Source organism: Thermobia domestica, chromosome 15, assembly GCF_964235325.1.
Source record: "Thermobia domestica chromosome 15, izTheDome1.hap1.1, whole genome shotgun sequence".
In the NCBI taxonomy this organism is placed as follows: Eukaryota; Metazoa; Arthropoda; class Insecta; order Zygentoma; family Lepismatidae; genus Thermobia; species Thermobia domestica.
Genome location: NC_137468.1, coordinates 38,382,449 through 38,400,552, shown reverse-complemented (window position 1 = coordinate 38,400,552; position 18,104 = coordinate 38,382,449). Strand labels below are relative to the sequence as shown.

Here is an 18,104-nt window from a genome sequence, read left to right as displayed (position 1 = left end):
TATTTCAGTGTATTATCTCCCCCAGCAAGGACTTAGTGAGAGAATTTTGTTCAAAAATATTCAATGAGGGGAATTTCCCTGTTCCCCAAGGATTTCGCACCCCGTTTTTCACAATTTCACTATTTCAATTTGATAATAAATAATGAATTTAATGTAGAATCAAATCTTACATTATAATATGTATTATAGTGCATTTTCCTCTTCTTTAACTACATACATTATTCATTTTGGTGGAAAATCATTCTACATTCTCTCGGGCTTTCTCCTCTTCTCTACCAGAGCCTTTTTCCGCAGCCTACCCAACAAGATCCGGCGTTTTACCAAACGTCCTTAAAATATAAAGTACATGAGCTAAGAAGGTATTTGTGTGCAGGTTAGCCTGGTCTCTCAATGAACCCCTCAATTGAATGTTTATGTAACCTATGTCCCTATATCACAAGCAGTAAATATAGCCTACCTTATTCTACGTTTTTTAATGCATTTCCACAACAGATTATAGCTTTAGAGGTTCTCGTGAGGATTGGGTGACGCAAACTATCTAACCTAGCCATAAGTTGTCAAATTAACAGTTGTGCATCGTGCATGGTGATAATGATCCTCAGTTGAGGTGTAAAATTTCACTCGAAAGTGGGACAAGGGCTGTTCGTATTCGTATTTCAGACGAGGCATGGAATGGGACGAATATGAAAATAAGGTTATTGTAATAGATTTCTACAGGGTTGGTAAAAGTGAAACTAAGATTTTCGAAACACTTTTCATTAAAAAAAAAATAAATAAATAAGACTGTGCAATTTTTAAAATCAAGACTTGGCAATGTCAAGTTTCATCCCTCCCCCCCTAATCTTGTAATACTCGCTACGCCGCTGATGGCATCTCTTCCTTATACCGATCGGAAAGTAGCATGGTATACTTTTTTGTGACAGCAGATTACACAATGTACTGCGATTTATATTTGACAGTTTGATGACTAACATTTTAACAAGGTACTATAAATGCTACCATAAAACATTGGTACTAAATTAATTTGTAAGTACATTATATTTTTATATGCTCTATCTCGTGTTTTATAAAACATTTTTTATCATATAGAAATTTGGCGAAAAACAAAGTTTTTATTCAATTTTTCAGTTTGGATTTCATTCGCTTTAAAAAAATGCTACTTGGTGTAAAACAGGAAGTAAGATATAGCTGTTAATAAAATAATTATGTTTGTTTAGTCACGAATAATAAATAAATATTTTTGTTAGGAAATCTTAAAGAAATTAAGTGCAATTTCAAAGAAAATCAATCTTATGTAGATAGGTTCTGTCAGTGGCGTAGGGAAGGGGGGGCCGGAGGGGCCGGGCCCCCCCCAAAGAGGTCCGACAATGTACTTTAGTACTTTGATGTTTGTAATTTTTTATATATTTTTATGTTTATATATTTTTTTGTTTGTAATTTTTCTATATGTACCTATAACAGCACTTGGGCCCCCCCCAAACACACATCCTGGCTACGCTACTGGGTTCTGTGTACAAAGACTTAAACGGAAATAGTTATGCACAAAGTATAACATTTGGTCCGGGACAGTAGTTCTGGGTTAAATGTAATAAAAACTATCTGGAATATAATTTATGGAGAAAAAGTAAAATAATAATAATAATAATAATAATAATAATAATAATAATAATAATAATAATAATAATAATAAGCTTAAAAAACAGTGGTTTTAGTATCCGGAAAGAAACAAAAATTTTCCGGTTTTTTTCAGGACTAAAACACTAGCTGCAACACATTTTTTTGTCGGCCCGCCTTCAAAAACGACGGGCCCCTACTTCATTAACCTGCTGGCTACACCCCTGGGTAACAAAATCCTGCATTACTTTTGTCCATTGCCTTAATAAAGTTTTTGAAGAGCCCCAACTTTATGTGAAGAGGAGGTAGAATTGTCTTATCAGGGCTCACCAGTGAGGAATAAACAACATTCTTCTGTCCAAGAGTCAATACACGCTTTGGCCATTCCTTCTTGATGTAATGTTCCGCTTTGTTCCTGCTGTCCCATTCGCAGAGGAAACAACAATATTTTGTATAACCAAGCTGCAAACCCATTAACAAAGAAATAACTTTTAGATCACAGCAAACCGTCCACTTGTATTTCTCATACTGAATTCTTTCTAACACTATTTTGATGTTTTCATAGGTTTCCTTCATATTAGTTGCATAAGCCAAAGGCACTGAAGGAAATTTGTTGCCATTGTGCAAAAGGACAGCCTTCAAACTAGTTTTGGAAGAGTCAATAAACAATCTCCACTCTGTACTTATATGTGCATGTCCGAGTGTATCCATCACAGCACAGACATTATTACAATATACTAAATCGTTTTCTTGAGAATAGTAGTTTTAAAACTCTGTATGACGGTTTCAAAAAATACACACTTTAGTGTCACGATGGAGCAGATTCCAGCCTTTAAGTCTAGAAGCAAGAAGTTGTGCCTGTATCTTGGAGAGTTTTAAAATCCCGTCCGAGGTCAATTAGTTCACCTTGAGTTATCAGATGGGGATCCAATGTAGATGTGCTTCCTACATAAGTAGAATCATCTTCTTCATTTGGAACTTCAGTAGTTGCCTCAAGTACGTAATCCTCATTTACCGTAAGATGAGCAGGAGGTACTGGTCAGGTAATTCTGCACTGTGTGGAACTGGTTTAATTGCTGGTGGCAAATTAGGGTACTGTACTGTATGCTTGGATTTACTGGTTATTTCTTTTATGTGTGTCATACAAAAGTAGCAGTCTGAAGAATGATCTTTTGGTTCCCTCCAGATCATCGGTACTGCGAAGTTCATGTTCGTTCACCATTTGCCCACCCAGTCAGACGTTTCACGCAAGTACAACAAATGTAGTGAGGAGCACAATTCTTATCTTGGTCCACACAGCAACCAAAATATAACTGATAACACTTCCACACAAGTGGAGTAAAACAACGACGTTGCGATTTAAATGTCAGCTCCCCACATACATAACAGAAATTGTCCGGGTGATTTACACACTTCCTCGGCATCTTGTATCCTGTACGGTATCACACAAACATACACACATGAATCTACACTCCATCAATCATGAAGCAGCACAAACGTAATCTCAGTGCATCACCACAAAACACAATCGATTCGAACTCCACAATGCACAAACACTTCAACTTACACGCGGCCACATCTAAAACACGTCCAGCTTGGACCGTCACTCAACGTTACTAACAGTCATCAGGCTACGTGAGTCATCAATTTTTTTATGCATTGTTGCCAGATCAAAATATTAAAAAGTGACTTATTTTCCACAGAAAGCATGCGTGTATTTGTGCTTGTATTTGAGTATCCATCTATGTGCCGACAATAATACGTCAATGTTAGGTTTTTGTGTTTGATAAAAGTCTTGCATAGTATATTCTTTATTACCTATAAGTAGACACAATAGTTTATATCTCTAGACAGAATAATGCGATTCACATGAAATTAACATTATTTATTAAGTAGACATAAAACTATGTTTTAGTGCAGTTCCTGTTTCTGTATCACTTTATACAAATAGGAAGTTGAGACAAAAAAATCTTATAAACTACGTTTTGGAATGAATTTCCAACAAAATCCCTCTAGAAATTCTCTCATACAAAAATGGCGACATGGTGTACACATCATTGAAAATATGTTTTATTGGAAGTCCAATGAGGTATAAACCGTGCCTATATTGTAATTTTCGTGGGTTATATGTGATTTTATCTGCACTAATGAATATGGTAAAATGAACAGTACACATAGCATATTTTTATATAAATATGTTTATTACTGTAGAAAAATAATGCGATTCTTATGAAACTTAGAGGGCTTACTAAGTATAAATCAAGCTAACATATAATACAATTTGTGTGCTTATATACCTAAGGGTACCCGAGCTACAGGTACAAAAATTGTAAAAATAAAAAAAAGGATATTTGAGGGGAAATTTCCCGAAAATCCCTGTCACGGGGAAACTGAGGGTGATGCAGAAAAACTGATTGCAGATTCGAATTCTACGTGAAAAGTTCTATTAGAATCAGGTATTTTCATTTCTGTGCCAAAATCTTGTTGACTAGTGTAATTTAAAGTGAGTATATCATGAACTGTAAGAATATTAAATGGGTACATGCCGTATAGCTTCGTATATGCTCCATTATATTTCTAATTCTAAAACACTTATTTGTAGGTTAGAAAAGCCTTGTGATGAATGTGAACCTCCATATGGATACATTAACCACATGCCCCTAAGCACAAATACACGTTTATTCTCTGTAAGTATAAAATTTCAATATTCGACATAGTATAATTTCAATTCACTACCTCACTAATTACACTATCTTATAGCAAGTGGTTCGTAAATTTTTATATACCACTACTCAAGGGAAAATTTTAAAGAAGATAATGGAGTTTGCCAATAGGAACATCAGAACTTTAAAATCGTGTTCTGGTGACACTGACTGAATTAGTATGATTAAACTGTGACGCCTGGTGCTGTAGTCTGTGGCAAACTAACATGGAGTTATACGTACACAGTTCAACAACACATAGAATCTATTGGTATTTGCTCGAATTCGCTCATTAATCTGGATATATTTCACGAAGAGTTCCTCATACGCATTCTGTCGGGAAATAGTTATGTGAATTTGTCACTCAGATCATGGATTATTTTCTATGAGGTTATCTCAAATTTATGAGAACAAGCCATGGACAATTCGTGAATTAAAAGAAAATATTGAATCGCCATTACGAATTTCCCGCCCAATATGCGTGTAAAAGTGGTGCAAAATTGGACCTTCAGAATCCGTTGCACCAACCGAAGCAGAAGAGGACATTTGAAAGAACATAATACCAATGATTGCTTCTCAAAATAATAATAATAAAATCATGATCACTCGTAATTTTCACTTTATCTCATCTTAAAGTTTTGATGTTCTTATTGGTAAACACTTTAGTATATAAATTTTGTCTCTGACATGTTTTCTCTCAAGTTAGTGAGTATAATTTCACCAATTGTGGTGACAAGTTTAATTACATCCATTGAATACTCAATTGATTAAATGGCTATCCTGTTTTCATTGTTACTTGTTATAGTAAAGATAACTTAAGATTTATACCATTGTGTGGCCATCTAATTCTATAAAGCTGTTTATTTTTGTGCTATTCTGAGGAATAGTTATTGAACAGAATGTATGAATGTATTTCTATTAAATCTAAAATAGAATGTATGTCTTTTTAAGTCTTCAGGAGTTTCAGTGAAGTTTTCGTTTTAGCAGTTTTTATGCTTCTATCTTAAGTACTGATGAATTACAACGTTTAATATGCGACTGTTTAAGTGTCAACTCTTAATAATAAAACAGAAGAATTAGAACACAACTTAGAACGTTTATATAGATGAAATTTTATGTTTTGGATTTTTCTTCTTCGAATGAGAGGTTGATTGCAGTATAGGTTTGCTACAAGCGAGAAGAAGCCGTGTCCAGGAGTGGATCCAGGACGGACTTCTGGGGGGAGGGCGGTTGGTTGTAATACTGCTACTTAGAGCTACTTCTAAGAGCTCCAAACTCTGTTTTATTTATATATAAAATAAGAAAGTTTCCTCTTCTGGGGGGCGATTGCCCCGATCGCCCCCTGGATCCGCCACTGGCCGTGTCATCGGCTTAATGCAAAAAAGAACCTTCATAGGTAGCTGTAGAAAAAAAAAACTCTGAGGCGTGCTATACACTATGCGATAAATCCTAGGAAATATCTTACGATTTTTCCCAGAGTCAAAATCTCAACGTGTATGGCACCAGATCGCATGTCATTTCCTATGTTCTGAACGATCCTATGAGATTTCTCTTGTTTAGAGCACGCTCTATTTCGGAAAGAAAATTCGTAAGACCGATTTAAGCGACATCAGGTGAGAGAAAGTGAAAACAAATGTGTTTTCTTCCCGCCAGCAAAGATGCTATTTGCACACTTATTAGTGCATACGAGAAGCATATATCTTTATATAATACAAAGTCAACGCTCTATCACAACAGACATGCAAGGCAGAAGGCACAGGAAAACATTGCTGGCCGAATATGCGTTGTGAGACCTGGTACCTCTTCGGAAGATGTGAAACAGGAAAAATCTTCACGTGTATGGCACAAAAGAGTAGAATTTCCTACGAGATATGTCGTAACATTTGTCCTACGATAAATCCCAAGATATTTACTAGGATTTATCTCACAGTGTATAGAGGGCTAAGATAAGTTAAAATGATGGTAATAACACCGAAATCGAGCATAAGATAACTGACATTGTAAGCGACAGGTTAAAAAGAAAATGACGTATGATACGAGAAGTGTGACAAAGTTTATGCTGGATAAGATTTAGTATGCCATACTACATCAAATGCCTTTTCTAGATCGAATAAAAAGAATTATTAATAGTAAAATTCTGGATATTTACTACGAGATTTATCAGACAAAGTAGTTAATCACTGATAGAATATGAAATCCGAAATCTAGTCAATGAGTTAGTAGGAGTTGACGTTTCTGTAACTATAGATAGAGCCATTTGACAAAAACGCGATCGAATATTTTGCTGAAAGCGTTAGTTAATTCGATCACCTATATGAAGGGATGTCAGATTGGTTTCTTGGGTTTGGGGAACAGACGTATCTTTCGAATGTGTTGGGAAATTCCTACAAGGAATTCTGAAAGCCTACTTGACTGCCAAGAGAGTGAAATCCTTTCAGATTCATGAACATAAATTTATTTTATAAGCTTTTAAAAGCGTGGATGTTTAATTGCAGTTTTTGGAATAAATGAAATATATTGTGATATCATTAAATACATATTGTTGTCCCGCACAGATATGTTCGTATTTTCATAAAGATAGAGTTGGCAAATTCCAAGTTGACCATAAATGTTTACAATACTATCTATTTATTTATTACTAATTGGTATGAAACTTCCATGATCAGTGAGCTTAATGTGTATTGTCATTTATTTAGGAAAAAGTAAAGGAGGTTGCAGTGTCAGGCAATTTGGACGCTCCAGAGGGTGGATTCGATGCAATAATGCAAGCAATCGTCTGTAACGAAGAAATCGGGTGGCGAAAGGATTCACGTCGTCTTGTGGTGTTCTCAACTGACGCAGGCTTTCATTATGCAGGAGACGGGAAGGTACTCTTTCTTAAAATATGATGATAAATCTTTTCGACATGATATTGAATGGAGCGTTAATGAAACAGACGGTCATATAACGTTTCCTGGTAGTCTCTGGGTTTCGTTTAGTGTATGTCCTTAGAATATCCCTGGTTTTAGTTTTTTAAAAAAAATATAATGAAATAGTAAATGATGAGGAAACAAATTCAGTTCAATTCAATTTTGTTTCATTCTTAGATCATATACATGATATTGGACTTTTCAAATTGCATATATAATTACGTGTCACTAAAAGCTAGAATTATATATAAAAAGATCTAGATGATACATTATGAGTAGCATATTTAAAGAATATTTTTCTCGTTTTTTACCACACAATTTCTTATACGTTAATGATAATTATGTACAACATTTTTTAATATAAACACTTGAGAGTAACGCTTTGTGTATATGCTATAATTACAAACACAAACTTTATAGGAGTAAAAATATATACCACACCAATATCTTTAAGGGACTGTCGACAAGAGAGATTTTTATTTTATTATTTTTACATAAAAGTATCTTTTTGTTGGTTTAAATACAATGTTACTTCTGCTACAATTATCTCTAAAATACAGGGTGGCTCAAACATAGGTATACAACCCTTCATTGATCAAGTGTGACATTTTAGTTTATTAAGATAATGAGTTTATTTACTTCAGTATGTTCCGAGCTTAAGGTATAAGTGAACAGAATTAAGAACAAACAACAAAGAAACATACTCAATACCTGTATGTATAGCAATAAGTAAATGATATAAAATGTCATGAGACGATCAGTACTTGACTACCTATCTACTTTTGGACTATCGTGTATGGTAACATAGTTTAATATCGTGTGGTACATCTCACAATATAAAATCCTTCGTTGTTGCTAGATGTATTTTCCCCTCCTACTTCTTACTGCATAGTAAAGAGCACTTAGTTTACAATTACTTTGGTTTTAAAACATTTCTTTATAATTATTTATCTGAATTTCCTTTAAACTTCCAAGTTTTCGACTCTCCCCTGGAGTCTTGGTCATAGAGATTAGAAACATCAAGGAATAAAAATGGAACGGACTTACCAAGGGAAGAGCTATGTTGTACGAAAACACGTTGTTAAGTACTTCAGCGATGAACGGATGAAGAGGATGCAAACTAAAATATGGCGGAGTGCAATGAAAATAATAACATGAGTTGGCAACCTTCCAACAAAGAACAAGAAAGGCACACAAATTGACTCCGCCATATTTTAGTTTGCATCCTCTTCTTCCGTTGAATGTTGACGTACTTGACAACGTGTTTCCGTACAACACACAGCTCTTTCCTCGCTAAGTCTGTTCCATTTTTATTCCTTGATGTTTCTGTTTTTTTCCTTCCTTTCCATAAGCTTCGTGACCAAGACTCTAGGGGAGAGTCGAAAGCTTGGAAGCTTACAAGAAATTCAGGAATTACAGAAACCCGTAAGTAGAATGATAGTTAGAATTCCTGAGGATGGTTTTGCATTATCTGAAATATTTATAGGTAGTATTTGCGTTAAAGAGTATCTGCGTCACGGCTAGGAAAAGATAAACAACAATATATCCAATCTTTTAATTAACAGTATATTTTGCTACCGATACATACTTTGTACATAAATAAATCATTTCTTCCATCAATTTTTTTTTTAAAAAAACTGTCAATTATAACTGGCAAGTAGGGAATACTTTTAAACACCACAAAATTGAGTTCTTTTCGACTTTCTCGAAAATGACGCATGATAATTTGCCCTCAACCATGCCATTTTGTTCAGATTAATATGATCTATCGACCAGTGTATATCATATTCTTGGATAATGTTTTAATTAAACAAAAAATAAAATTTAGAATGGTAATTGTAAGCTATATGTAATTAACCATACTATGTATTATTGTCTTCTTAATATATACAGTACAACCCCTCAAATCCGAACCCCAGAAATCCGAAAACCCGACAAATCCGAACACGTTCTCAGGGAAAAAAAATAACTACAGCTGAAAAATGAAAAAAATAAATTTAATTACACAAATTTAGTTTTTTTTTTAAGGTTTTAACATATTTAGACTTGATGCTTATTCAAAACGTTATAAAATACAGTTAAGTGTAGATAAAATAGGAAATAGTTTACGTTTACTTACGTATTACAAAAAATCCAAAACAATGAAATCCTTTTAGGTTAACTGGATTACGATTCACACGAAAAATAACAACACAAGATTAAACAAGCACTGATTTTTCACTTGAAGTCAGTTATCTTTAACTGTCGAAGATTAGAAAATCTTCCCGCGGAGGCAATTCCAAGCCAGCGTCGCATGAACATCACGTCGTTTGGAGTGGCTGACGGGTGTTGTTCCAATCATTTTGGACATGAGTGTACACCCGCCAGTCAAGGTCACTGCCCTCTCGGCCACTGGGCCACCCTGTCTAACCTCAGTCGTTGTTTTACCACCAATTCAGTGACGAAATAAGTACGTAATATTATTTCCCGGGTAATCCGAACTCCCCGAAATCCGAACAGGCTTCAGCCCCAATTAGTTCGGATTTGAGGGGTTGTACTGTAGTAACAGTTAATTGAACTTACATTTCAATATCAGTTTCATGTAGAAAAAAAAAAAAAGACATGATACTCATACAGCATCATTTTTTTAGGTTTACAAAAACTTCATTTTTTGATTTTCTCGTAAACTACGCACGAGTTTTTACACATATCGTTTTATTCAGTTCAATAAGATTTATCGATTAGTATATACAGGGTATTACAAAAATTTGTTACAATATTTTGGGAATAGATTCTTCACAACAAATTAATAAAAAAGTTCATATGGACCTGTGGTACGAATTACATAGTTTCTTAGTTATAGGATGCCGAAAACGTGAAAAAATGAACTTTAAAGGTCCATAGTTCCACTACTATAGAACTGATCGTAGGTAACTGAAGACATCACTGAGGAACTAGTGTCTGAACTATCCAAATATCCATCTTTCAGAACCTCCGGTAATAGCACAATCATTTTTAGAGAGGCTGTTTGCAAGTACTTGATCACTCTCCATCTACTTCTCTAAAAATTGGTGTGCAAATACTGGAGCATTCTTAAACATGAATATTTGGATAGTTCACATATCAGTTCTTCTGTGATGTCTTGACCCAATTACGATAGGTCCTATAGTAGTGAAACTATGAACTTTTGAAGTTCACTTGTTTCACGTTTTCGGCACCCTATAGCTCCGAAACTTTTAAAGACGGTCCATATGAACTTTTTTCTTATTTTTATGTGAGAAATCTGTTCCCAAAATGCTGTGACACACTTTTGTAACACCCTGTATCTCTCTCTCTCTCTCTCTCTCTCTCTCTCTCTCTATATATATATATATATATATATATATATATATATATATATAGACAAACAGATAGGTACCATATATCGTCTTTGGACAATTTTTACCCTTGAAAGCTAATAATGATGTAGAAATTTTATGTATTTTACAAAGAAATTATATTCATAGGGTGATAATGTTTATTTGAATATCTTTCAGTTGGGAGGTATAATAAAACCAAATGATGGTCTATGTCACATGGAGAATCATCGATACACCCATTCCACACATCTCGATTATCCCTCAATATCTCAAATAAACCATAAAGTTAAAGAATTCCCAACCAATATAATATTCGCTGTGACTGCTGATCAATTCTCGATATATGATCGTCTCAAAGATTTCATAGAAGGATCAACAGTGGCTGTACTCTCGGAGGATTCGTCAAACGTCGTTGAATTAGTGCGAGATGAATACGATGTAAGTATTTTTTTTTATAATACAATAATTTCATTTATTTATTTCATCTTGATCAAAGGTAAACAATGTTAGAAGTGTTTTAATAATGATGTAACAATAGAAACAATACTTATTACATACTGGTAGTTACACCATAGAAATACAAATATCCAAGAAAATAATAAGCATTAGTGACAGAGGAGAAAATGGGAAGGTTGGCAAGATGGCGTAGAATGTTTTACACAATAGAGCGTCATGCTTTTTAATTATTTCAATTTAAATTTAAAACACAATTTCAATTTTCGACACAATTTAGCGTATTGCAATTTTTATAGTATTTCACATTTTTTTTGTATGTTCTACGTTTCTGCCTTCCTTCTTATTTCACAAAATAGTAGAGTGGAAACAGGACAGCCCAATTCGTCCATTTTGGAAAGGGCCATTTCAACAATTATAATATCAACAAAAAGTTTTAAAACAATTACAGTGAAGCAGTCAACTGGGCCATAGTGCTGTAACTTTTTTTTTTATAAAATCTTCCGCAAGGGAGATGAATAAAATACAATAGAGGTGAAAATAGCGATGTGTGAATTGGGAAAGCTTGGATCGTAAGTATGAATGCTTTGAACTCCTATTATTTTCCATACTCATTTTTAAAATAATACAATAAAGTGCAGAATCATGTATACAAGGTTTTATTTATTTTTATATTCAACTAAACATGAAGATATAAAATATTTATAAATTCATTTCATCCGCAAGAATGGCGTAACCTTACTAATTACAAGTTATTAAATTACTAACAAACTATTTTTGCAACTTAGATGACACAATTATAAAGATGACACAATTATAAACTAGGGCTGTTGGAAACTTGGAACCTGTTACACATTGAAAGTCTCTACAAAATGAGAGACCGTGGTGGCTCAGAGGTTGAGCGTTTACCTCTGGTGCATGAGGTCTTTGGTTCGATCCCAGCTCATCCCAACAAACACCGTGTGTATGGATTTTCTCGGGTTTCTCCCGTTTCCTCCCACTTTCTTTATTTCACTTTTTTATTTCTTTTTCTCATCATCACTGTCTCCTTTAGTCCACATGGCATAACTGTGGGACATAAAAATTCAAAGATTTCATTTTTTCTCTACAAAATGTTAACTTTAATGAATTATAACATAAATTTCATGCGTGTATTCAGATATGTTGGAAAATTTATTGATCAAATTAATTTTTACCAGTCTTGCTAAACATGCATGTCATGATGGAAAACTCTCATACATAAGCTTCCTCCAACAAATTTCATGATTATCAAACATGAAAATATTGACTATTTATGAAACAACAAAAATAAATAAATAAATAAATAAATAAAACAGAAGTAGACCAGGAAATTACAGAATCATACACAAACCAACGACCTAGATCAAAAATTATATTATTTCAAAGACTACGTTTTAATACAGCACTTATCAACGTATAAGTTTCGTACATCATGTATATCAAACCAAACGTAAGATCTCAAAGTTTTCGTTTTTGATCAACTAAATCTTGAAAACTTAATACAATATTGTTAGAAAAGAACTACAGATTTTGATCTTATAGCATCAAACAAATTACGTTTTCGACCGATTTAGATATTATCAAATGTCCACTGTCATTTTTATCAAGTCAATGAGCTTGGATTATAATAAACTACAACTTTATATTCTTCTATAGTAAAATACGAATAAATAAACAAGTTCGTCACTTTTAGGTTAAGACAATTAAAGGAAGACAGTTTACGATGAAAAAAAAAAAAAAACTCATTTATAGTCAATAGTAACGACTACATCTATATAACAAATACAACTAAATTCATCCTAAATGTATATAATAAATACAACTGTCCTTCCAAATTTTCATCCAAAAAATAAAAGAAAAAATAACTGATAAGAACTAACATAACACAGCTTACAATTTATAGGATATGGCTATATTTTTATCGTGCAGGTTTACTTTTGCCACATCAAACGAAATAATTGTTCAAAAATTAGAATTCTTTCACTAATTTCCTTCTTATTGCTTCCTAAATGTTTTGCACTGGGCGATATGAAAATAAATCACATGGCATAATTAAAATTCAAGGGGGGCATCATAAGCAAGTATTGAAAAATTACAATTCTTTTACGATTTGCATATAAATACGACGTCCGGATGTATACGTAAAAAGTACAGTGCAAAAACACAAAACAATATGTGCTAGGTGGCCACTAAAAAGCACGAATGCTATCTAACCGAGTATGGGCAGGGTGAAGCTGGCGGGCCCGAACGTTAGCGAAGGGGTGAGTCCGAAGGGAGAAGGTGGGTATAGTAAAACGAGGGTAGTGAAAACGTGTGGGTTTTAGGCAATAATACGAGTTTCTATGGCACTTGTCATGGTTTCATACTAGTAGCGCTCCACTTGTAAACATAAAATACAACTTCTGTACACTGTGCAGAAATACACCGCCGGTGGAAAATAGTTTCTTATACAGCCGTCTTTCATATACACTCACTTATTTCATTCGTAGTAAAGCACTTGTAACGATTTGACACTAGTAATCTTACATTTATAAACATAAAATACAGGTGCAGCACTTTGTATTTAATTCTATCATTTGCAGAAATTTGTTCTTTACAAATATGTCTTTTCATACAAAGTATTGAATTTTACCTGTAAATCTTGCAAAATGTGGTGTGCCAAAAGTAAACCAGCACCAATCTTATAACAAATTAAAGTTAATTTGATACTTTAAAAAAATATTGCTTCTTAGCCATCATTTAGTCCTAAAACCGAAATGATTGAAGCTAAAAATAAAGTATGAATGGAGATATTGATATATATGTTGACTGCTAGTTTTATAATCGTTACATTGGCCAAGCTATACTCATCAGTGATACTTCTTCTAGAAGAAAATGGAAATCAATAATGCAACACAGAATCACATACCACAAGAGTTTATCTTGGATCATCAAGGCATTTCATGAAGTAAATCACTTAAGAAATAAAAATATCAAAAGCTCCATGCATACCAGCATAGATTTTTCAACACAGTCCAAACCTAATTAAAATTCATATTATAACTCTAAGGTAAATTCGATTTCATAAAGAAGAAATTCTGACAAAGTTATGCAAATACATGTGGCAACATCATATAAATCAATGTCATATAGCTAAACAATATGACAAAGACAGTTGGCATTTGTTTTGACACTTTAAGTGTATTGACATTTTTAAATAGTATTCAGTGGTCTAATAAAAAATCTTGGAATATCATGGTTATCAAAAACTATATCAAAACTTAAAGAGTAATTTTACCATAGCATTTGTATACGCAAAAGCACATGTTAGAATAATTTTGAATGAGGAAGTGGATTATTTATCTCAACGAAGATACTGTTTAATGTCTCAATAAAAGATCACTTTGGTAATGACCATAGTTGCATAACTTTTCATTTGCATCACTTTTCGATGATTTCACGTAGCTAACTGGGATAAGAAAATCTTATCTATGTAGTAATTGAAATGCTATGCTATAAATTGAATAATATTATTTAGATTTTGAATTAAATTTGTTCTATCAATTGCTTTTAACCTTATCTAATAAGAAAACATAAAGAGTCATACATCAAATAAGTGGGAAGATATTTCACGCCACATAGCCAGCGAGCCAGTGGTATTCACCGTCGGAAAAAAATAAACGAACATCGAGTACTATTCAACACATGATCATGAAGGTCAATAGACATAGATTTGCATTTTAAGCAGTTTTCTAAATTATTTGGAAGTAAACGGGGACTTTTAAAAATATTAATATTTTTAATAACATTACACACGTCTGAAATAAACCGCCACATAGAAAATACTATATCTTAACGAGAAAAAGTCATTTTTCAAACTTTCGTTTCATGGTCACATGCACTTAAGTGGGTATTTCTTGCTACGCAACATACATCCATTTCCTACCATACTTGGATAAGCAGTTCGCGTCAATGGTATCAGCAGTTCGTCGTTGCATTTCAGGCTGATCTATCTTTCTGTGTCTCTAACTTGTTGTTAATCGTTATGAGAATTTCACCTTGTAAGTCCAAAAGGATTAAGTATACTTCTGTGTTCATCAAAAATTATTTAGTAGTTGATAATATTAAATATGATAGTTTTAACTTTAAATGATATGATGTTAGGTTTATCCGTTTCTCTTAGGCTAACATTAAACAATACTTCAATCCAATAACACATTAATAATTAATAATAAATAGTATTGATTTATACCGTATCTTCTTCTTTATAAATACTTCGATTTTTAGACAATTTACCAGATCTTCTTTTATGTATTTCCTATCTAAACATATTCACATACAAAATACTTTAGACCAAATTCTTATCGACATTACTTTAATTCCCAACATATATTTTGCTTTCCCTGCGAAGGAGACAAGCACACGCACAAATACAAATCATTACCATTCATACGCAGCACGTCATTTTATTGCACTTCATTATAAAAATACGTTGTTGTGAAGATCTTTTTGAAATCATCTGTATTTGGTAGTATCTAGTTTCCACTTTTTCTTTCAGAGGTAAATCAACTCAGAGTACTTATTAATAATAATATGGTAAGTACACATGGTATTTACAACATAGCCAATCAACTGTCTCAATTTACTATGGTATAAATTAAAATTAACGGTTAATAACAGATTTGTTCCATTCATTTTTGTTCATTTTTCTAAAAATTTAACTGTTTCCAGACCCCAACTTTGTTGGTCCATAACTGAGGAAACGGGAACTTGCAGTATTCTAATATTTCATACGCCTACTAAGTACATAAGTGGAGAATGATGGACTTGCATCACTGTAATATTTCACATTCTTACTAAGTCCAAACTGGGGAATCCGGGATTTGCATCATTATAATATTTCACATGCCTACTTAGTCCATAAGTGATGAATCGGGGACTTGTAACACTATAATATTTCACATTCCTACTAAGTCCATTACTTTCTTGTTTCAACTTCACGTGGAATTCATTAAGCAGGTAAACACTAATGATGTAGGATTCTTCAATTCTCCAGAGTTATAGATACAATCACTTATACTCTGTCATTGTATAGCATGTAAATATATATTTAAAAATATTTCGTTTCCTAGATACATAGAATTCAAATTAACACATATCATTACAGAAAATCAGATCATCAGTCGAAATGAAAGACAATGCTACAGGTGTTGTGAAGTTGACGTATTTTTCAAGCTGTTCAGAAGGATCAGTAAGGAAACAAACGAACAAGTGTGACGATTTAAAGGTTGATACTCCTGTAACTTTTACAGTTAAGTTCGAGGTAAGTATACAAAGAAAATAAACAATATTTACGTATTCTACATACGTGTATTTTGAAAGACAAATTCAAAAAATTAAACTAATAGCTGTTTCTGTATTGTCTTGAACAAACAAGAAACAAATTCTAATAAATGATTAGCATAAAACAATGCATTCCAAAAATATTTAAAGATCCTTTGTTTCAGAATCGAGAATTTATTGAATCAAAATTAATGTGTGTTTTAAGATTCGAAAGCATTTATAAGCTATTTAGTCTCTTAAAAAATAATTTCGCATAATAATATAATTATTAATGTCGTACTGATTTACATTTGTATTGCGATATTGATACGGCTATTAAAGTCTGATACATTAGCATATAAAGGGAAATTTTCGAATTTGTTTGAGTCAGTACTTGTAATTATATACTGTTGATAGACAAAATTAATTATTCACTATATCAAGTTCAATCAATCTATTAGGACAGCGTCTCTCAAACTTTGGTGAGGGTATCACAAGTGGCTCTCGAGGTCTGCCCTTGTCGTCCTCTTAAAATAAACATTAGTCCCCAAAAAATAAAGTGAATTGCGTAACACATACTATAGTAGAGAATCTTAAGCAGATATAAACTATACAAATTTAATAAAGTAAAATTATACGAATTCTTAAGCGAATTATTATAAAATATTATTGATAACTTTTAATTATTAAAAATTACATGTATATTCCTTTATTAATATCAAGATAAAGTTAAGGAAATTTTAAGCACAGTATACTCACGACTATTCGGCCTAATGTGGTAATTAAGCACAAAGGCATTTTGGATAACAACAAAGGAGATACGCCGGAGTTCTATAATTGCTCACTTCTTGCCCCCATCCATATCATAAAAAAAAAAAAAACTTTTTATGCCAAAACTTGCTCTTATTCAAGAGAAATGTTTGAAAAATAATGCATTAAAAGAACATATGACAGTCTTCTACGGAATGACAGACGCGGCAGCGATAGCTTCATTATTTCCGATTTGTAAGATTATTCTTCATCAGACTTTATTATTATTATTATTATTATTATTATTATTATTATTATTATTATTATTATTATTATTATTATTATTATTATTATTATTATTATTATTATTATTATTGCAACAGAGCATCTTCTATTTTGTAGAGCATCTTCATCATGTAAGGGTAATGAATGATGTGTGAAAATAAGAATTCAAGTCCTTGTAACAATTCATGCCTTCTGTTGCCTGCTACAGCATTATCAGCAGCAAGATCTGCCTAGTATCGCCATTCGCACTGTAGGACGTTATCTATTGGAGTGCTATTAACTTCACTAATTCACTACACCATCGGGGATACCATTCTACACTCATGCTGCTTATCATTTCCGAATAACAAATTGTCTTTACATTTTTCGAGAGATCTATGTATGTAAAGTTCGAAAAATAAGATTGAAAAATACCAATGTGGTATTTGTAATTTAATGATTGTAAATTGTAATTGTAATTTAGTGTTTATATTGTAATTTACATATGTATGGTAAATGTTTATTTTTCCTTATCTTGCTCAAGGGAAGGGTTGAAACCTTGAACCCCCTTTCCGTACGCTACTGCTGATATATATTTATACATTACAACTTTTTGGTTTTGAGCCATCTTGATGCGCTCACTTGGCATGCAAGTATTAATACGTTTGCTCTTGGCCTTATGTAGCAAACTGCAGCTTCTTCTCAGTTAAAAAGATAGGCTTGCAAAATACATGGGAAATTAAAAAAAAATA

At 32.8% G+C, this 18,104-nt stretch overlaps 1 protein-coding gene across 1 annotated transcript in view; it reads left to right on the top strand.

Moving 5' to 3' along the window:
- LOC145670979 (integrin beta-PS-like) overlaps nt 1–18,104 on the top strand; it is a 77,824-nt gene that overhangs the window by 41,668 nt on the left and 18,052 nt on the right. Inside the window, exons 5-8 of the mRNA XM_081739604.1 lie at nt 4,217–4,301; nt 7,013–7,183; nt 10,741–11,001; nt 16,184–16,339. Coding sequence (XP_081595730.1) covers nt 4,217–4,301; nt 7,013–7,183; nt 10,741–11,001; nt 16,184–16,339 — 673 coding nt within the window. The remainder of the gene's footprint in view (nt 1–4,216; nt 4,302–7,012; nt 7,184–10,740; nt 11,002–16,183; nt 16,340–18,104) is intronic.